Here is a 23,341-nt window from a genome sequence, read left to right on the forward strand (position 1 = left end):
ATATTAAGGGCAAGGGTAAAGATACTTCTTTAAAACCTATTATTCCATCTTATACAACTTTTTCTCATGAGCATGATAAACAATCATCTCCTGTAGAAGATTTGCATGATATGTACACTACATGATATATGATGATCACTAAAGGTTTAGGTCTTGGAGTTAATGAGCATGGTGTTAAGTATCCTGTTCATATACCCTCTAAACCGGATCTGCATGGTGTTGGTTGTTTGAAATCTCAAGTTAAGTAAGGTGATGATAATCATTGTCCTCCTCTTCATCAACTTCTTCCTACACCTACCTTGGATAACTCTAATATTCATCAAGAGCTGGCTAAACAAGTATATGTTGAATTAATGAATTCTAAAAAAGAAATCTTTAAACCTATACCGAAAGATGCTTTATCCAAGTATAAATGTCCTTCTTTATCCAAGTATAAATGTCCTTTTCATTATCATAATACACACTTGCTGATTGTAGACATTTTTAAATTGTATGTTCGTGAACGAGATGCTTTAGGAATTCGTACAATTTTACAATTCATTCATAATTTTGATATAGGGGATTCTACTCATGTTGATATTATATAGTGTTAGATTGTGGTGACTAATCAGGAAAGTACTGTACATACTTCATAAATAGTGGGGTTCGGGGCATCGCCCCGAAAAAAAAAAAAATTTGGGAAGTAGCCGACATGGTAGTCGACATATTATGGCCGACATGTTATAACCCTAAAGCGGTTTAATACTTGTATAAAAAGGGCTTAGGGTTGGGTATTTTTCATGTGTGGTGATACGAAATTGGTTCTTGCGGCGGTATTGAGATGTAAGGGATTACGGATTGTAATCAGGTTGTAATCACTGGATTGTAATAAGATCGGACTTGCTGTTTGGTGGACGTAGCCCAGGGATTGGGTGAACCACGTTAAATCTTGGTGCCTTGTGTTCATTTCTGTGTGTTCATTTCTGTGTGTTCTATTATTTTCTGTTATTGGTTATATTTGCATGTAGTTTTTTATTTCTGTCCGTGGTTTATCCTAACAGTGGGGCCCATTTGCCGTTGCACCAAAAGCCATGACTTTTAGTGAACATGGAACACCACATAATTAACCACCTATGGGCAAGGGAGCGCGTCACATCACCCAACATATAGCTCCCTTCTCCTCATCTCTGGACTCGAGGGCAAGAGGTGTATTTTCATCCAGTCTCTTAGGATCCATTAGGCTTTTAGCATATTTTGTGCCTTGAGCTTAATTGGTATTCTTTTTGTTCTATCTCTCTATGTTTTGTATTATGTTTGTAATCATCCATAGAATATTTTCAAGATATTTGTTCTATGACAAAGGTCTTCCTTGTCTTCCTCCCTGGAGGGCAAGGTTCTTCCTTCTTTTTGTTTGTCTAGGGAACTGCTTTCCTTAGCTTAGTGGTACTTATTTATATTGCAATATTATTTCATCATATTGACAGATGTTTTGACTCTGGATAATCTTTTTATGTGAGAAGTTGTTGTCCTAGGTCACCACCTCTTCTTTATGTTGCAAATTATGTTCTTTATAAACTCTTACCTTTGCTTTGGTGTTAGAGTCGTTATCCTTATTCCCAAGATTCCTTTCTCTCTTCCTTGGAGGGGGTTGGATGATTGAATCTTTGTTCCCACTTGGTTTATCTTTGAAAGCTGATATTTTATCTAAAAGCACTCCTCTATGGTGGGGGTCTTGTTGATAAGATCTCTTTCTTTGAGGATCCTTTGTCCATAAGTGATATGTCCTTTTCATGATTATCTATGCTCTTCGATTTAGGGATTAATACCCTTCGTTAAGACCATAGTGCACGTTGTTGTTAACATGATATCTCCTTATGTTGTGAAGTAGGTATCCTCTTCCTCTTCCTTATCATGTCTAGTAGGCAATCATGATAAGGAGGGGGGCATATATAGGGTCTCCCTTGTACTATAGTTTTTTATTTTTATGCTAAATCTTGGAAGGTAATGCACATAAGTTGCTAAATCTTGAAGAGACACATTTTTCTAATTTTTTATATATATGCTAAATCCTCTGAAGGTAACGCGCATAAGTTGTTAAATCCTAAAGGGACACGCACTGCTAAATCCTCTAAGGGTAACATATATAAGTTGTTAAACCCTGAAGAGATACACACCTTTTCAAATTTTCAATATGCTAAATCTTTTGAAGGTAACACACGTAAGTTGCTAAATCCTGAGAAGACACGAATTTCATATTCATAGTGATACAAGAAGGTGGATCTATGAATATTCCAGAAGCCGTCAGAAGACACATTTACAATTGCAAGTCTAGTTTATCAGTGAACTATCAAGTTTGGCCAACTATTTGGCTCTCCCCCTCCTTTGGTGATTCATGGTAAGGTGGGCATCTTACTGGGCAAGGTAATCACTTCTTTTCTTTCTTTTTCAATTTCATGCTAGTAGGATTGGATCATGAAGCTATGTAATTTATAGTGTTTCTCTTGTCTTTCTTATGTAATCACTTCTGTTTTTATGATAGCTTTCCAAATATAATATTAGTGTGAGAAATATTTCTTAGCAAGGTTTCTTGTGCTAGTTGATTTGGGTTTTTTTGTACTAACCCTTTTATGTTATTGTTTTAGTTCTCTTTTGCACTCTCGTGCATGTATGTGGAGTTAGAATCCTTAGCCTGGGAGCTTATGTCCTTAATTAAGTATTATTTTATCTCATTATGAATCCACTTGGATCTCTTCTTTCTTCTCTTCCTTTACCAAGAGTTTGCATCGAGTCCTTACTCTTGCTAAAGTGGGGGCTTAATGTATTGTCTTAAAATGGATGCACTTCCATGTTAAGAGCTTTTAGCCCTTCGAGTAAGTGGTTTGGGATCATGTCAAGTGCTTTGAATGGGTCTTTGCATGGATCTGACTATTTTACCCCTGTTCTGCTTCTCTCTCTTTACTTCCAGCCTATTTCTGACAAACTACTCTATGAAACTGAGGACTTTAGCCTCTAGTCAAGGACGACTTTCTAGGTCAAGGTTGACCTCGATCCTGACCTAGGGCAGAGTCGACCTCATCCCTAACCCCAAGTCCCATTTTCAATTTCCAAAAGTTTCAAGATCTCAAGCTTCAAAAAGTTTATTTTTCCACTTCTGGGTTGGTTGTTTCGAGTTTCGGAATGGTACTCTTAAATTACATTTAATCTAGGTCTATTCCTAGGGGTTAAGGTTAAACGAGATTTAATGCTCCTATGTCGGCCTTGTCTAGGAGTTAGTGCCCTAGATCATTATCTAAGGAAGCCTTCTCCTCTAATATTTCTCTAACCTAACTAAAGAACACATGCAAAGATCAAGGATTCGTAAGTGCGTCTACAATCTACATACGAACGACTACTATTTATAAGCAACTACCTACTTTTCAAGATCAAGCAAGCATTCTATCATTCAAGCATTCAAGTTTTCCATTGAAGATCAAGGATTGAAGCATTCAAGCCTTTGAAGGGATTTGGTTCAAGCATTCAAGATTCATCATTCCAAACCCTAGATCTAGCCATCATGTTGGTGTGATCTTCCTTCAAGATCCTTTATTCATCTTCAAGATCTATTCACACTTCTTTCAAGGTGGATTCTAACCATACAATCATGGAGGTTTTGATTTACATTTATTAATGTTATGTTCAAGCTTTCATATCAATATACTTGTTTACATTTCAAATACAATTGCATATCTATTGAGTATCATAGCTTCGTTGTTAGATTTACTTCTAGTACTTGTTAGCATTCTCTATTTCAATTCAATTATTAAGATTGATTCCAAACTAGGGTTTGACTGAGTTAAACCCCTCATCCAAACAACAAAACCATTTTTCTTGCAGATATAGGTGTGGAACAGCAAATCAAAGAGTAGATTCAGCTACCCTTTTCATCGAACTTGCAAGATTAGCGAACAGAAATTTCGTCGAAGTAGTGCAGGTCAAGGTTGACTTTTCGGAGTACAATTGTGCCCCAGGGTAAGATTGTGCCCTGCCAACAAGGTCAAGGTCAGCCTTCCTTCAAAAAGACAAAATATTTCTGGGTTTTCTCCGTCTCGACATTTCCAATCCAAAATAGGTTGCAAATTTTCCAAAAACTACATATAGACATCAAAAAATAGCATTTTCCAGATTCGAGGTGAGTATTTGTCTTTTATCTATTTTAGGTTTTTGACATATACTCTCCCATAATAGAAAGATCACTCATAACCCCCTCTTTTCCCCTATTTTTCATCAATTGATCCATTTCTACATTGAACACTCTCTTGTGTTTAATCAATTTGGATCAGTCCTTTTGAAAATTAGAGTTGGGAAGAGGGTTTCCATTTTCTTTCTATTCAACTCCATAGAGGACTATCACATGCACAACTCCTAGCGTCATGAACCATGCAAAAAGAGCTAAGAAGCATGTAGCACAATCCAAAAGCCACATCTCAACTCATATGCAAGCCCTTTTCCTCATGTGTTATCTACACAATGTTGAGAATCATATTGCATAGCATTGTTAATAACTCTACATGTGCTTCATGCCCCACATAAATTCCCAAAAACTCATGAAGTGCAATACAAAGTTGATCACAAAACATTATGTAACATACCCTTGAAATGCACAATATACCAATAAATCTTTGGAGTTATATTTCATAACATGCGCTTCATTAGCAATTTAGCACAACATGCAACCATCACACAGGATGCCATCTAATTCAACTACCGTAACAACCTTCACAACAACTTAGCAACTAGACATTGTAAATACATATTCACATATCTCTATGGGAGTGTGTCATCCATAAAAAATGAATAAATCCATAAAATAGTTTATTCCAATTATTGTATTCTTCTTTGTCTAATGTTTCCATACACTTATTATAAGGAGGCTCAAGGGCTTGGAATTAGGGGCAACATAACGAAAAATTACGGAGTACTTGGCCTTACTTGACACAACCTATTGTAAACTTGTGAGTCAATGAGTAATTGCTAAGTTTTCCATCTAGAGTTTATACCAACCAACTATTCATGAAGCCTTATTACATGTTTGAGCTACATGGCTAGTAAAGAACGGTTTCACAATTTATACATCCACCGTGATTCAAGGGCATTTTCTTTCAATTGTCCCAGAAACATTTGTATTCAAGTGTAAATTCATTAAAAAGTATTTACTTATTATGTGTGATTTTCAACACAATTATAATATTATATTGTGCTCCAATATCTTGACATCCATGATATTAGTGTAAATAGACTTCCACAATCCATTAAATTTTGAAGTTATACAGTCTTCTGGAACTTATTGCGTAAATGATTTTTGCATCAACATTTAGGATCACACTCTATGATCCATCATCATGATGAGAAGAACTGGAGGAAATAAAAAATGAGTTGTTGCATACGAATTGAAGAAAATATTGACAAATGCATTGTTCTTAAAGAAGACCATGAAGGCAACTGCAGACATGTAAATGCCAAGTTATTAGTTCAAAAGACTTTACAAATGGAACACTATTTGTAGACCATGGAAAAGGAGTCTCATTTATTGAGAAATGTTCAAATTGCCACACTCACAATAATTTAAAACATGCCGCTACTCCCAAATTGCATCCATTCACCTCTCATTGACCATTCTCTCCTTGGAAATTAGATTTCGTAAGCAAGATTTGCCCAACATCTTTTGGGAAACACAATTTTATCATTGTTGGTACACATTATTTAACCATATGGGTTGAAGCTATTCCACTCAAACCTAAAACAACAGCTAACATTTGCATTTTCATCACAAGAAATCTTCTCTCATCTAAACTACCAACTACAATTGCTATAGATAATGGTAATTATTTTGAAAATCAAAAAGTGAAGAAATGTTTCAACAAATTCCATATTCAACAATGCTTCCCTACTTCATATTACCTAAGTTGCTGGTTCAGATTCTAATATAGATGCAGATTCAAAATTTGAGTTCAAAATTCATCCAAAAAAAATTTGGGTTGGGTTCGTTTTGAGTTCGTATGTACAAGAATTTTTTTTTAAATAGATAATATATAAAACCCAATTTAGATAATATTGTAACTTTATGTGAATATAATATTTTTTAAGGTTCAAGCAAGAGCCTATAACACAATGGTAAATTGTGAGCCTCTTATGTGGAAAGCCTTGGGTTCGAATCTACTCGAACTTAACACATAAAAATTATTTTTTTCACCAAATAATAATAATTGATCAAGGCTTCGGCCCATTACCTATCTAAAAAATATATTTTTTAAGGTTTAGATTTTATGTAAAGGGGAATTTTTTTTTTAAGTTTAGATTTGATGTAAAGGGTTGTGCTGCCTCAACCCCTTTATTTTATTTGTATATTTTTGTAAAGGAAAAAATTAGAGAACACACTAGGTCGTAGGGTATGGCTAGACTAGTCTGGGATTTTAATAAACACCACTAAGATGTCTCCAAATTCAACTAAGTATTCGGAAGCGCACAAGGACATCTCTGATCCTACATAGTTAAAACATCCCCTATTGGGGACATCCCTAATTTAGCCCAATAGGAATCCTTAGGTTTCATTGGGTGGGATCATTTGTTGTTAATTTAATTGATAGCCAAGTAACATCAAACAGTTGTCTTGCCATCAACTGCTTAACATTTTTTGTCCTCATTTATTAATAATAATTTAATATGGATGTATAGTGTACATGATATTTTGTCCTCCTTTCACACAGATGATTTAACATTTGGATCAAAATTTGTCCCAATTTTGCAACACTGACATTATAACATTACCCAACCGATATACCATCTAAATTACAACTTGCCTATATTTTATCCCAAATTCCTTGAAATTCCATCAAGGATCGCACAAAGTTTTCAAAATTCATCAGAAGTCGCAACACATTCACCCGATGACCCATTCACCGAATTTTGAGCAATTTTCTCAAACTAGCACCAATTTTTTGATGATTTTGAACAGAATTTGAATTGCATAAGTATCGAATTTGGAATACCAAGTTTCCTGAGAGAATGTGCAAATGTAGCATAATACCCGTCAAGTAATGGCCAAGTTAAGGATATGAATAACATCATTGAACAAATATTGCACAATGCATTTAATAAACATGGTACACATTGGCACACATAGCTTATCCCTACACTTCAAGCTCATCTTACTAATATGTGTACGTCTACAAGTTACATGTCAGAGAAACTATGGGACTAAGGCCCTTATGCCCCTTGAGCTTGAGATTCACTATTTGCAGTTTTTTCTATTTAGTAATCTTGATGACACTACCTATAAAGAACAAAATCTTAAAAAAAGCAAAATGTTGGATGAATGAAGAGTCGATACCTTAGAAAACCTCCATGCACATACATGCCAATTAGACTATAACTATAACAAAGGCCCTGATCACAAAGTTTTTTGATTGTGTAACTTGGTCAAATAATGTTAATTGTAAGAACGCTTGTGATAAAAAAGAATTAAGACACAAAATCCATCCTACTCTGTTAGGACCCCTTTATCATGACACTCAACTTTGTTATCGGTGCCTTTGATTTGTTTATATATGGATGATAAGCCAACAAAAGATACAAATTAAATCATGCATCTATAATGACACTATTATTGTTGTTTGCTTGGTTGTTGCATTACATGAGGCATTTTCTAGGTATCAAGGCTCCTTGAGCCATTAGTTTCTTTATCTACTTTCATATACCAAGCTCACTTGCTATATCTTTTTGATTTACTATTAACCTATTTTCTTTCACAATCAAATTTGTCTTGATGTTACCATTACATGTTTTTTATCTATCAAATGTTCATTGGAGGACATCTTTTCACCCCTTATTTTAGATGCTTATTTGATTATTATTCCATATTCATTATATATTTGTTGAATACACTTAATCATAAGAGTTAGTACATGATTTTCATGCTGTTATCTTTTCCATCTTTCCTCCATTTTCGTGCATTGATTGGATGCAGCCAATTATAGAGAGACATAATTGTTGATTTATACTCTCATGATTGAGATTTGATATGGCATCTTGAGCTAGATAAAAAGTTGTCATCATATCCAAACAAAATAATATTGTTTTGTAATGACATGTCCATATCACATGGAGTCTAACCACATCAAATGCTCAAATCATGTGGAATTATATTGAATGGCAGCATCATACAAACTTTTATCATGTACTAAGCACTAAATGGAGTTTTATCAAATTTCTTGCCCAAGATATGCAGAAGTTTATTGCAAGACCACATCACATAAACATTTTTCACATTGTCCTCATTGCAGAAAGCGTTATCACACCTCACTACCACAAGACTTGGTCTTTTATCATATGGCTGAATTACTTGGATCCTTATCGCATTTCCACGTCATTTAAAGGTTTTCATAGCACATTTTGAATAGGAAAAAATTCCTAACCTTCTCAGCTCTCTTCATTTTTCCTAGACAATTAGAGCAATTTGTGGTTTGCACTTAATTTGATTATGTTATAGAAGCTGCATACAGCACAATCCAGCTATTAGTATGTTTTGATAGACCACACATAGCAAGAAGAGTACAAGAAGAAGCTTTGTATTTGTTTTATTTTCAAAAATTGTATCATTTCAAAAATTAGGAGTAAATGAATATTTATAACATACATTGAAATGGATGCTCATTTTGGATTCATGTACACATCAACACAAAGACAAAATCCAATAGAAAATTAGCATTTCCCATTGATATTTGTTCACACCTTGATGAGAATGTCTCAAGGCAATAGCATATCAACCAAGTGGCAAACTCTCATGTTAGGTGTGGTGCATTACCCCACCCTTATCCATCTTCATTTCACTCCCATAGGAATTAATTTCCGTATATTTGCACGGTACCTCGAGATCACCACCTTATCCATGTAAATCATTTTTGCATAAAATGTTCAGTTCAGCTCATGACCGGAATCAAATCTGCAGCCCCATAAAGGCAATGTGTATGTCTACAAAATGTTGCCTTCAATATTTCTCATTGGTGTTAATTTCATATGTATGCCAGGGGATTAGACCTAGAACTCGTTCACCTACCAAATCAGTAAGCTCCTCAATGGTGTCTCCAGACAGTAGGTTAGGAGAGTCATATATCTCGATGCCAAATGCAAATTGATCTTCAGACACGTTTTTTATCATATCAATCCCATGCAACTCAAATCATTTTGGCACATCAGATTAGGTTGACAGTTGTTATCATCAAAGTCAAGGGTCTCGGTAACAATCCTCACCATTTCCTGCAACAGGTTACACTAAAAGACAATCATTATATGCAATTAATTTTGTGATAGCATCAGCACACTAATCTATCATCAGTCGGAGAGCTGAGTACACCTAATATATTTTTTAAATTTCCATACATTGTCCCAGCTCTATAATCTAGTTTAATTTGTGCACAATTACTTAATTAGACTCGATAATATATGTATAGTATTTTATTTTACTTAGTGTACACATATATAACAAATGGAATTAAAGGATCCTTCCAAAAAGAGAAAGATCATAGCCAACAAAAGAAGACAAGGGAATCAAATTCTATTTATGTCGATGATACCAGACTCCAAGGGAAACAAAACCAACTAGTCCACAAGAAACAAAGCAGCAGCGACATTATGATACATGTTGCAAGATTGTGAGTACACAAAGAACTGTGTAAGAACAGCAGATGTAATTACAATCAATTGCAGCTTCTTGCTGGAGACTGAATCTTTATTGCTAGTCTTGATCAGAATACAACATACACTGTCCATTAAAAAATTATATTATATAAGAAAGCTCCAATATTTATTTCACCAAACTGACATGTGCAAAAGTACTATAGGGTAATGAATACATATGAAGTGAATAGGGTGAGAGGGCACTGTCTTAGAGATAAAGCTAATGGCCAACAAAATGATGAGGAATTAAAATTCTACATGATAAAATCAAGAGGTGTGGGAAAGACAAAGCAGAGGAAACGCTCTGATAAATACTTGCAATTGTGAGACAAAGACAAAGAACCTCTGGAGTAGCAATCCTACATATAAGCAATTGCAGCTTTTTCTGGAGATTGGATACTTTCAAGTTAAATTTGGTCAGAATTCTAAAAAATCATATTGTATTGGAAAGCTCCAATATCTATCCAACTGAAATGAGCAAAAAGGCGATGATTTAATGAATGTAAAATGAATGGATTGACAGCACCCTGCCAGAAATGAAGCCTGTGGCTAATAAAACAAGAAATAAGAATTCTATTTTTTTGACAAGACCAAAAAGTCTATGGGGTATAAAGAAACAATAACATTCTGATTAATGTTAGCAACGAGGAAGACGATAAATGTCTAATGATACAAGGACAACCAGCCTAATTACAACCTACAGCAGATTCTCTCGAGGTTGAATCTTTTCTTGTTAGTTTTGGTCAAAATTTTGTTTTTACTGATCTCTCTTGTTCAAATAAGCTATAAGAAGATTTCAACCCTCGAGGTGTTGGTAAATCTAACCCAGATGTTACTGTAGGTTGTGAACTGTGTCATAAAGATAAAAGATGTATTTTCATTCACGATATGAAGATCAATTATTTTCATAAAACCCCACACTATATAGTTTCAAAGAATTTACAACACAGTCCAGCGTGCAGGCAGCTAAAACGCAAGGGAAGATCTGAAAAGTATAAACAGAACTATGCTGTTTGCAACCACGACACTAAAATAGCTCCACGGGACCACAAGCCAACAACAACATTCTGATACATGTTTACCATACTGACAGTATCAAGAAAATTGTAAGAGGCCAGAAAGCCTAGACAGGCGCTATTGAGGCTTCTTTACGATAGTTTGTTCTCTGGTATTAATTTGGGCCAGAAATTCCTGTCTTTATTAATCTTGCAAGACTCAATCTTGCATGTGCCAAGGTACTCAGCTCAGATATCCCATAAAAATCGACAGCTTGGGTCTTCAAAGAAAGAACGGAGTCTTCATGTATGGAATCAATTCAAGTGGTAAATCATCAGGTTCTCATAATGCAGACCCATTGTCAAATTCTCTTAAGAAGTCTTAAACGATGAAAATTTGAAATATTGAAATAGGTAAACCACTGCAACCAATTCTGAGTGTAGTGTACCCAAAACTCAAGGTCAGGAGCAAATCCTAAGCGAAAATGACCAAAAAAGATACCCTTTAGTCGCGGCATCTGTGATGAAGGACACCGGCCAAAGAGATATTAATTATCCTAAGTCAAAAATGTGGAAGAGCTAAAAAAAATTGCACTTCCCTAAAAGAAAAGACCGTCCACAATTCTAAAAACAGTCTTAAGAAAACACAATGCGTCAGCAACACTCTAATACAAGATTCTAATAGTGACAATCAAAAGCATACCAGGAAAAGAAATAAAGTAAAATACAGCTCCAAGAAAGCTAAATACAACTCGTTACGGCGCAAATTCTGACAGGAATTTCATTTTTCCAAAATTATGAATTTAAATGGGAAAAAGAGAGCTACTTTTCTGTGGCGATCAGGTGCCGCCATGGCGCTCCTGAACTGCACCCGCACAGGCTTTAATCCACCTATTCCAGCTGCCTCAAACGAAGACACAGCCCCCGACTCAAAATAGTAGTCTTTATCGCTACTTGTTTGTTTATCTGGTTCAGCTGGCGCAGAGTTGGAGGTGTTCCAGCGACGATGGTACCACCGTCGGAAGCTATCCACAAGAGCTCCTCCCATATGTAAGCCTCTGCTCCTCCTCTGCTCGCATTTCCCCACTGATAGTGTTTTTTATTGCTTTCAGCTGCTGAGATTCGAACCTGGATCTATAGAAAAACAGAGTTGATCCTTCCACCTCACGCTATGCTGGATCACGCGTAATGCAGGTTAAGGAAAGTGGTGAGAAGTACCTAGTGCTGATTTTAAATCCAGCTAGGATGAGGTTCGAACCCAGGGTTAGTTGTCCTAACTTGGCGCCTTGATCGTCGATGTGATTGACGGAGATGGATGAGTTCAAGGGTGGCGTCATTTGCCCCCTTTGTTTTTCTTCACGTGACCTCGTTGAGCTACCCTCTTTTTTTTCTCTTTGAGACATTGCAAGTTTTCCTCTTTTTATTTTTATTATTTGATAAGGTTCACATGAGGAGCGTGATAGTTCAACAAAGGTACAAGTTTGTGAATACATGGAGGATTTTAATGACATTGAGGAGATTAGTCTAATGCACTATGAAATCACAACTTTTAACTTCACATTCTTTTCTATGTTTGATCTTTTGATATTGATCTTGACAATCAAACTAGTAATTTGGTTGATCTTATTCTTTTCAAATAAATTGTGCATGGTGTCGGTCTTCAAGGTGATCTTAATTGAGCTCAGATGTTTTCATACATTGTGCACTCTGTTAGAAAATGGAATTTGGTCTCAATCACACCCATCTCATAAAACATGCTCAAGTCCTCTCTTCCCACCCCTCTTTGTCATTTTCCATCTACTTGTCTCACATCTGAGATGATGCAAACTCATCCTCAATTTTGTCACTAACAACCTAACTTTCCCTTTAATAGTTGCCCTTGGTAAGCCTTATCACCATGTTCTCATATTGGGTTGAACACTTTGATGTATTCAGCTTTTTCCAACCAATGCTATTAGTCCACGTAGGAGTCTAAAAACTTTGTATGAAAAACTTTTTCATTTCCACATTAGTATTAGGACACTCTTAACTTGATGATGACGTTTTCAACTACTTTATGTTTTGTTTCATCCAATCTTTCTTTTTACGGACCAAACCCTCTTTCATTACAATTTTGGGCCATCGTTGGTTATCAGTGTTTTCAAATTTCTTTAAATAGCTTATTAATTAAGTTATTGTTGTTGCCTCCAACGGGAAAATACCAGCTTCGATTAATAGGATTGCATATTGCATAAAGATCTTGACTTCGAGAATACTTGTAATTAAGCATTTATGAATCCTCTCTAATTGTCTCCATCCACATTTTGTCATGTTGGCTCCCCAAAGTTTGCACCCATAAAGGACAATTGGTGTGACCAACAAACTAAAAAGAGTTCTTTTGGTTTTCAAGTCGTAGAGCTTGGTGTTCGAGCATCTATTTTTTAGTAGATATGAATATTTTCATCCCTCGTTTATAATTTTTGCTCTACAACTCTCCTACTTAAGTCTATAATGAAAGTTAATCCCCAAATATTTGTAGTCTTTCACTATTTCTAATGAGATGTCTTAAATGTATTGTGTTTTCCCTTTCTTTTCAAAGAAAAAATTATGGTTTTTGTTTTAGTAATGTTCATTTGCATCCCCACTTCCTAGAAAAAGTGCACTAAAGCCTTTGCATAATATTTTAATCCTTGAGTTGTTTTTTATATCAAGATAAGATCACTGACATATAAAAGTAGTTTCACCACATATCTTGCCAATGGACCCCTTCTTTATCTATTTTGTCTAACCAAGTTTCTAATTAATCAATGTATAAGCCAAACAAAGTGGGAGATAATGGATATCATTTCTTTACACCAATGTCACTATTGAAACATGTAGTGCCTCTCCTATTTGACTTTTGTAAGTCATTCTGATGGATGCAACCTTGTTGATCTCTCCTTGAGAAGGGACCGTGATTGGGACCATGAGTGGTCTACACCCTTGAGGTGATTGGATTTATGTTATTCTATCAGTTGCTTTGATTATGCTTATGGGTGATTTACGAGATTATGATGTGTTAGATGGTTGGTTGAAGTTTGTGCCAGTGGTTACCAGGACCAATGTGGTATCATGATGTTGTTCCATGATTACCCTGAGATGTGTGCATAGATTGCATTGTGTACTATTGCCCTACTACATTGGACTAGGTTCCTATAGCAGTGGTTAGTCATGTTTATGATTGTATTCGCTTATGTGTTTTAAGTGCCTTTTTATGTTATTTTTACAACCATTATTAAATGCTTAAATAATTAGAAATAGATTGTCCATGTTGGATTCCTTGGTTATGTGTTGTGTATATTTACCTCATTGTACTTTGATCTGAGAGATACTTGTTACTCATGTTATGTTTACTTTTGAGATGACTTAAGGGTCGGATGTCATACTTTGATTTCAGTATCATAGATGTTAGACTACTGTGTTGTTCAATTGATCATATTGCATGATGATGCCATTTTGAGATGACAGTATGTTTTATGATGATATCTGGTTATCCGATATTTGGACATATCTCTAATATGTTATGTGATGGATTTAATGCAATGGTTATTTACTTCATTCTTGCTTCATTATGCTATATGTGAATGTGAGTGATGTAAATAGATTATTTTAATATAGCTGAATAAATGGTTAAATTAGGTGATTTAATGCATTTATTGCTTTGGTTATATTATTATATGCAATTGCACTTGATCGTGTATTTTAGTGTGCAAGATTTATATCCCTAGTAGTGGCACATGGAGTTATTGGTTTAGTCATTCATATTTTACCAATGTCATCTCTATATGGTTGACATATCCTTGTTTTAATTGTTTAATTAATCCTTTAAGTGATTATTAAATCCAAACTCATTTGCATTATGTGATTAGACCAGTGAGCCTGTCTATGCATTTAGAGGTTCGCATCATCGCGAAAGTTATTAAGGAGATTTATGTGTTTTTGGGTTTTTGGACTTTTAATTTAATTTAATTTAATTTCTGGCAGCTTTGCCATAGATGAATTCCTATTTCTAGGAATGGACTATTTTCATTTGGGTTGATTCGGAGTTTAACAAGGTTGGTTGGTTATTTTCCCTAATCGATTATTCACTCGAAAAGTGTACAAGTATCCAAAAAGGAATTTAATTCCTCACTTCTCACTTTTGAATTAGAAATTTTAAGAGTAAAACCCAAAATCTTGTTCATGAGGATTTATTGTCTTGTTCGATGTGGGAGTTATGGGCATGAGATCATCGCAAGGTTGGTATTATTGGATCCAGCTCAAGGAGACCTTGGATTGTTGCAATTTTTAGCTACTTTTGTGAGATTTTTATTGTATGGTTCAAATTCCCATTTTGCCCTTTTGGTTGTGAGGTAAGGCTCTCTCGTTTTATGGTTTCTACTCCTTTTCTGCTTTTGGTTTTGGTAGTAATTTGTTAAGAGGTTAAGAACTAGTGTTCCCCTCTGTTTTTATATGCTAGCTCTACCCGATTGGGTGGGTATGAGCATTTCCCTATTTTTTGGGATGAGGGTTTGAGGTTTTGCACCGTTATGCTGGTCATTTTTGCATACGAACTCCAAACCCAAATTTTATTTGATACTTGTGGCTTTTGTGCCCTAAGACTAAATGGGTTTTAATATCAAAGTTTTTGAGTTTTGAGGTTTTTTGCCTCAATTTGCATGCTGCCTAATTTTCTCGAGTTTTCTTTGCATGATGTTGGTCATGGACTTCGATTATCTGTAGGATGTCAGTCAAACCATTATTGCACTTTTATGTTTGCATTGGGATGTGTGCCATATCCGTACTCCTGACTTTGTGTTCAGTTGAGTAATTTTATACTTGGTGTTATTGTTTCTTTTGGACCCTTGTTATTGTTTTGTGGAGACTAGGATTTGTGTAGAGTCCATACTCCCGGATTAAGGCTAGTCGAGTGAGTTCATAATGTGTGGTTTTGTTGTTCATTGGGATTTGTGTAGAATTTATCCTCTCAACCTATTTTCAATTGAGTATATTTTGCTTATGTTCTCATCCAGTCCTTGTGTTATGATCTTTGTGATGGTGGTGCCCCACACACGAGTATGTGCGTGTACGTTTGTCAGGTGACTTGCGAGGCCTAATCTTTCGTGGTACTTTTGGGAGTTATGATCATTGGGGTTGGGTTGGGAATATGCATTCCTATAGGCACTCATCATTGGATGAGCATAGGTAGGGTAGGGTAGCATATGGAGGGGGCTTCTATCTTGTAACCTGACGATCATGGCGCCATAGGTTGGTAGAGGGAGCTTTAATTAAGTGATAACTAAATAAAATGTGTGAGTGGTAATAAAACTTAAGATAATGAAAAATGTTATGTGCTTGAGCCTTTTGTTGAGGGAGTTGAATCTACACAATTCGAGCTTGGGCTTGTCGATACCAAGCGACTCTCCATGATGTCAACCCCTACTTAGTAGCCCATTGAGTGTCTGACCAAAACCTGTAGTCTATGCATTGTCTATGTTCTTGGTTTCAATCATCATTATGTCTAGCGTGAGTGTTAGCCATGGACGTTTGCTTTATAGGTGTTTGTGGTTGGATCATTAGCTCCATCAACACTATAGAAGTGGACCTCTAGGTTCCATGTGGTTTGAGGCATAACTACCTTCACCATTACTAGGGATCAATGTACAGAGACGGTCTTATATCCTTGTGCAATTGTTGCTAGATGTTTTCACTTGGTACTTTGAGTTCCAGAGTATGCTTTCTTGTGATTTATGCTTTCATTGGAATGCTTGTATATCATGTTTAGATGATGTTAGTTTATCTGACACATTCCCTTATTATGGTGTTTAGCATATGTTAGATGATGAATTTGATTTGTAGGATTATCTTATGCTTTACTTCTAACATATTAGATTTTCTTATTCTTATGTTGTAGCATGTTTTGGTAGCGATGTACTCATAAGATAGCTCTGACAATGTGGTTTGTGGTTTGGGATGTTACGCGTGGGGGATGGCTAGGACCCATGATGGTTGCATGATGCTATTAACGATTGGGAGGAACTGCGTACTTAGTTTCATTGTTTAGTTATTGTGATGTTATTTCTATACATTGCAATGTTGCTTCTATACACTACATTGTTGCTTTCAGTTATTTCCCTTCACTGTTATGTTAGATGGTTAGATGTAGATTCATCTAGTAGCTATTGTTTTCGAGTGTTTATGCCTTGAAATGTGGATCCAATACTCCCTGGTGTGGAGGAAATTTATTTCCTAGCTTTTTACCTTTATGTTTTCTAGCTTGCTAATTTGTATCCTTGTACAAAATTGTACTTTCTTGTGTGAGAACGCAAATTTTTGTGTGGTGTGTTGGGCTTCCTCGCATGGCTTGTGGTGAATCCTTGCATGAAACCCCACACCATTTTTGGGTGTTTTGGCTATTGGGCCAAGCATGTCCTCATGTGAGATGGTGTTTCCTCACGTGGCTTAGTGTACTTTCTCGAGCGAAGAGGTACTTCCTCATGCAAGACTGTTAGTTGTTATTCTCTCGCGTGAAAAAATAGGGGTCATCTTCGTTGTTTCTCAAAGAATTCAATTTGGACTTTTAAGTACCCTTTTGGATTGCTTGTGGTTCCATGATTTGACAATTAGAGATTTTGTGTTCAAATGTCGTCTTTGGCTTTCGTTCTTCAGTTTGGTCGTGTCAGTTTGGTTTTGGTGTTTGGAGATCCGTTGGTCACTAGGATTGTTGGTGAAGTCTTCCATTGCGATATTTGTGATCCCTGTATGATGTTGTCACGTGCATTCATACTTATAAAAAAATATCTTTGCTTGTATAGAATCGTTGTTCCAAGGATCTTTGGGCGAGGCATTACAAAACATACAAAGATTATTTCCTTCATTTTGATCTTAGCTCTAACTCTTTCATATACTCTATGCATTGTTGATCTATACACATCTAAAATGTATAATTCTTCCAATATGTTTCACAACTCATCTCTAGGTATTGTGTTAAAGGTTTTCTTGAAGTCCACAAAAGAAAAGAAAGCTCCTCCCCTTGATTGTCTGATATATTCTTTATTAGATGTCAAAGGATGATGCAATAGTATTGGATTAATTGTACAGTTTTGTGTTGGTTGTTATAGCAAATGAGAAATGGGGTATTGGCGATGTATTATGATGACACTTGGAAATGACAACTATTTGACCCTTGCTTGCATAAAAGATCCCATAGCATTTGTCATTACCCAAAAGCTAGAATAGTGACTATAAGTAATTAAGTTGCATTCAAGGACAACAACAACAAAAAAATCATCAAAATCTAATGTATTGTTTAGGATATCTAGGCGTATGAAGTTAGCTATAATGACTATTGGTATGCTTCCCCTACTCCACATTGACTACCATTTTTACAATTAGCCATCACATCTACTTATCTTTGGTGGACTATTTAATGTCTAGCCTCATAGATTTTAAAAGTTCTTCAAAATTGCAATGGTCATGTTCATAGGGACATGTAAAGTAAGATGACTTTAAGTTAATTCAAATTAAATCTCATAAATATGATTTTAAATTTTAATGTTTTGAATATATAATATGGTAAACAAATTAAAGAGAAAGATATTGAAAATCTAAATAAATATATATTTTTTAGAATGTGATATCTTCAAGGACAATAGGGACAAGTACATTAATATCCTAATAGTTGCCTTCACTTATATTTTATTCAATAAGGGGACTTCTAAGAAGTTGGGGATGCTCATCATCACAACATATAAGAAAAGGATTAATTTCCAAAAGTAATTTGATTGGGTGAGGTGTCCCATAAGCTATATTTAACCTCTTGGACATTAATGTCTTCTTCTTCTTTGATTTTTGAGGTTTTTTTTTCTTGCTTTGGTTTTGGTCTTACTTTTTGTCTTTTTTTCTCTTTGTCCTAATGTAGCATCATTTTTATGTTTTACAAATGGACTTTGGCTTAATCTATGTTTAATATGTTTTTAAATTCAATTGTATAACAAGGGTGTTGACCCTTACAAAACTACAACCCAAGGGTGTAAAGAGATCAACAACACATTAACAAAAGTGTTGGTTATTATAAGTCAAGGTTATAAATGAGACATGATCAATAGAACAAACAATCCTCAAAAAGATACTCAGAAAATAAGAGGCCACAACTAAACACTTAGAATAGATCAACCGAAGAAGACCATTAATAACACACAACTAACAACCTACAGAGTGGAGCATACTTATAACAATACTTTGAAAGTCTTATAAAGACTTACCATCCAAAAAAATGGCATCGCCCTAATAGAAAATCCACCCCCTCTAGGAAACTCTTTTCGACCTAAATAGAAAAGGATCCGACCTCCTTTGGAGCAAAAAAGGAAGTGACCAACAATAAGGAGATCTTACCATAATTTGAACCCTCATCCAAGCAATAATATAAAAGAGAAGTCCATTTGAAGTTACAAGAGTCCTCTTTCACGAAGCAAGTCTCCACCTCTGTAGGGATGCTTCCACCTCTATAGGAAACATAAAAGAGGAACAAGCAAATAGAATGTGTTGAGTCCTTAATATGGTCATCAAAATACACTCTAACTGAATAAGGACTAACAAAAACCATAGAGAATACACTGATTTAAAAATAGAAGTGACCAAAGATTAGAATGCACCCTTGAAAGCTATCAATAGACAGTTGGCCACCAAAATATACATGACCATTGTCTTGAACCTAAAAGGAAAAATCTAAACTTTAAAAAATAAAAAAAAAACCTTAGTACCAAAAATCGGACAAGGCAACAATTTTAAACTTGTAGCAAAGGTTTGAAGTGTTTACTAGGAGCCTCTGGAGCCCAATACATCATGTGTAGAGTGTAACACCATTGTGGCCCACTACACCTATGATCTCCACAAAAATATGATGTCAAACCTCCTCTAACAATAATGTAGTCATGAGCCAATTCCAAACAAAGAAAAACCCCATAACCTAGAAAATAACCCCAGTGTAGTCCCTAAAAGGGAAATTCCAACACAAAGCCACAAACAAGCCATTATGAGAAAGAACAAGGGTCAAGCCCAAACAAGCCATCAACAATAATTAGTAAGTATTCTTGGACAACAAACCAAGGAAAAGGCTTGAATGAGAATCACCATAGACGCAAAGACCCATGTGCAGTAGCTAAAATAGGGACCCAAGTAGTTGACAAAACCACCATATGAACCATAAAAAGAACTTAGAACCACCAAGACAAAAGGAGAAACAACATATTTTTGCACTAGAATGGTAGTCTCTAGATTATCCAACACATGAGCTAGAAAGGAGTAGTTGTCAAAAAAGGAGATACAGTAAAAAAATTCAACTCCTTCCACCACAACTCTAATGACCATGGCCTGGAATATAACTGTAAGAAGAAATGCTTCAAGGCTCCCATAATCTATTTCTTAATATCCCATAATCATAAAAAAAAAAACTTCCAAAAATTGGACCCTCAATAAAAGACAAAATCTTTCATTGTAGATCCACGACTCACACAACAAATCATGTAGCCACAACTCACTACAATTCTTGAAAGAGCTAGACATCCCTCAAACAAAATAAGAGACCTAATCGATAACAAAAAAATCCCTTACTACAAAAGAAGCTTGTCTTACCATCACCTCTAGAAGATACACCCTGCTTTTGCATTTGAGAACAAGAGTAAATGCCAAAATCACCAAAAACCCTAATTATAGGGACATTGACAGGGGAAACATTTAAAGATCTACCAAAAACTTCTTTAAAAAGTCTCACTGGTTACATTTCTATATCAAACTTTTGAAAAATTTCTGTCCATTTTCCTCTTCACTATCCCTCCTCATTCTATATTAGAAATAATATTACAAGTAGTTCCAAACCATACCTATCTCCTAACTTCTTAATATGTCGTATTATAACTTCTTGACTATTTTCACAAGGGAAAAAATTTGTTTATCTAGATTTGGGTACCTAACTTCACCACTCTTCAAAGGATAACTCATAAAATAAATAGGCTTTTGGACCCCATCTTCTCCCTTCTATGTCAATACTCAAATACAAGAATAATTAGATGTAAAGGAATGCACTTTGAAAGGTAAAGTATTTTGGAGTGTCTAGCACTAGGTTGCTAGCAATTAAGCTCTTAATTTTCTTGAATTATTTCTTGACTTGATTAGCATATTTATTTAACATATGATTGAGCAAGCACACAACCTCCACTAAATCTCCACCAAACATCTAGACAAAACAAATTTGATCTTTTTTAAAAAGGACTTAAGTTCCTTTTTGCTATTTAGGAGAGCCATTTCAGAATTATTTCAACTTTGGCCAAGTATATGGTTATTCTTGCCTCAAAAAATTACATGCACCAATATGTTTCCTTTAGAAAGCCCAAATATACATTTCTTATGGCTTAGGTAGATAGTGAACTTCCTATACCTTTGGAGTTCCTTGCACAAATCATGCACATGATATGTATGATTATTTAAAAAGATAATCAATTCATCCATATAAATGACAAAGATGAATGAAACATTAAAGTTGAGGAAGAATTATTAAGTGCCCTATCTGCTACATAGGACACATGTTATGGAATTAGAGACCAAAAATGAGATTTGGATGAAGTTGGAGACCCTGCATGAAGGTGATACATGTGTGATGTTAGATAAGTTTTAGAGCCTAAAAGGAAAGTATGAGTCCTTGAGGATGAGTGGAGATGAGATTATTACTGACTACTTAAAATGTGAAATGAACTTGTTTGCACTATCAGATGTGTTGGTGGAGAGATGAATCATATATTGTTGGTAAAGTCTTGACATTTTTTTCTCTTGCCTATAAGAACAAATTTGAATCTATCAAGGACAACAAATAGTAATTTCTATGATAAGATACATGTTGATTGGTGAGTTGGTTGCTTTTGAGATGAGTGAGATTGGTAATGTTCTTCTTGAAGTCGAATCTACATTTAAAGTTGTTATTTCCAAGGATAAGTAGAGATATGATCCTAGAGAAAGTTCATCAAAGTGTGTGTCCAAATATGAAAAGGTGATGGAAGATATTGAAGAAGAGAGAAAGATTGAAGAACTTGAAGTCCTAATTAACAAGAGATTGTCTAAAGGTGTTGGTAAGTATGAAGGAAATTTGCCTCCTAAATGTTTTTATTACAGCATGATTAGTCATTTTGCTTCAAAATGTCTTGAAAGAGTTCCAAAGCATAATCATAGAAAATTCCAACCTAGATGTTATAAGAAATGTTACTATGCTACCGATGAAAGGTGATTCAAAATATGGTGAATGGGTATATATGACCCCTAATAAGATCACTAGTTGCATGAATATGGAGATAGACCTTGTTGCACCTATTGGATAAAATATGAATGGATTATTGGTAGTGGGTGTTCACATCATATGATAGGTGATAAGAGAAAATTTATGATGTTGGAATGAGATGATGTTGATGTTGTTAGGTTTGGTGATAACACTTATTTTTTGAATCCAAGGTAGAGGTTCCATTACTTTGCTAAGGATGATATTGATGATATCTTATTGAAGCTCTAAATCATAATTGTTGAGTGCTGGACAAGTAGTTGACAAAGGTTATGATATCCAATGATAGAATGAAAAATGTTGAATCTTGAGAAGTTTTGGTGTTAAGATTGCGTTAGGGTTAAATACCAAAGGTAATGTATTTCATTTGCATAGTGCTAAGAAAAGATGTTTTATTGTTATAATTAATGATAGTTGGTTATGACATAAGTTTTAGCATGAATGTTGATGGTATTCCTTTGGTGGAGTATTCTCAGCATTACTAGAATAATTTGGGAGATTGTTAGCAAGATTGATATGTTGCATTCATGATTGTGTTTGTCATTAAAGTCAACATAGTATTATTTTTGTAAAGATTGGCAGAGTAACAGATAAAGAATGAGGTCATATGGATTATGCATTGATAATGAGGTCAAGTTCATTTGAGGATATGTTATATAGTATGTCCTAATGATGTGGAAAAGTGTGTGTGTAGAAAGTTGAAGACATGTGAAAGTTATTTGTGATTTATAGAAGATGTGTGCAAACAGAGTACCTGAGAAGTTATCTCTGGTGTTTGGATTCTATCTCTTAATAGGGATAGAATCATAATGAATGAAGTTAGACAATGATAGTAGACAACCCAATGATGATGTCAAAAAGTGTACAAGGTCTGAGGTTGCATGTGTGAGAAGTTGTAATTACTATGAGCTAATAGTGTTTTGTAACTGTGAAAAGATGTAATGAATTGTAATATCCTGATGAGGTCCTATTATAATTAATTGGGAAATCCTCAAGGCCAACTTAGTAAATTATTTTGAGGATATGATATAAAGGAAGGTTATTTTACTTGTGTTGAGTGTGAATTAGTGTGTAAGTATGAATCGTTCAAGTGATATGTGAAGTTGGTAAATGTTTATAAATGATCAAAGGGATCAGTGTGATGCAAATTTGAAGATTTGGTATTGAGATCTTAATGGTATTTGGTGTGGTATCAGCATAGTAAGAGGACAAAGAAAGAGTTTGAGTTGTGGAGTTCAATTTCATTTGTGTTATTTTGAAAGGAATAATACAAAGATCACTTAGATAGTGATTTCGATGGTCTTACCCCTAAAGATGTTTGGACAATGGGTCCATT

The 23,341-nt window shown here is 35.0% G+C and overlaps 1 protein-coding gene across 1 annotated transcript in view; it reads right to left on the reverse strand.

The window, feature by feature from the left end:
* The window catches only part of LOC149574753 (mitogen-activated protein kinase 9-like), a 60,410-nt gene extending 48,538 nt beyond the window's left edge, over positions 1–11,872 (reverse strand). The window contains exon 1 of the mRNA XM_089814570.1: positions 11,512–11,872. Coding sequence (XP_089670696.1) covers positions 11,512–11,733 — 222 coding nt within the window. The 5' untranslated portion in view covers positions 11,734–11,872. The remainder of the gene's footprint in view (positions 1–11,511) is intronic.
* Between the last annotated feature and the right edge of the window lie 11,469 nt (positions 11,873–23,341).

This window comes from Cupressus sempervirens, chromosome 2 (assembly GCF_028749045.1).
Source record: "Cupressus sempervirens isolate cs-2001-9-10 chromosome 2, ASM2874904v1, whole genome shotgun sequence".
NCBI classification, from domain to species: Eukaryota; Viridiplantae; Streptophyta; class Pinopsida; order Cupressales; family Cupressaceae; genus Cupressus; species Cupressus sempervirens.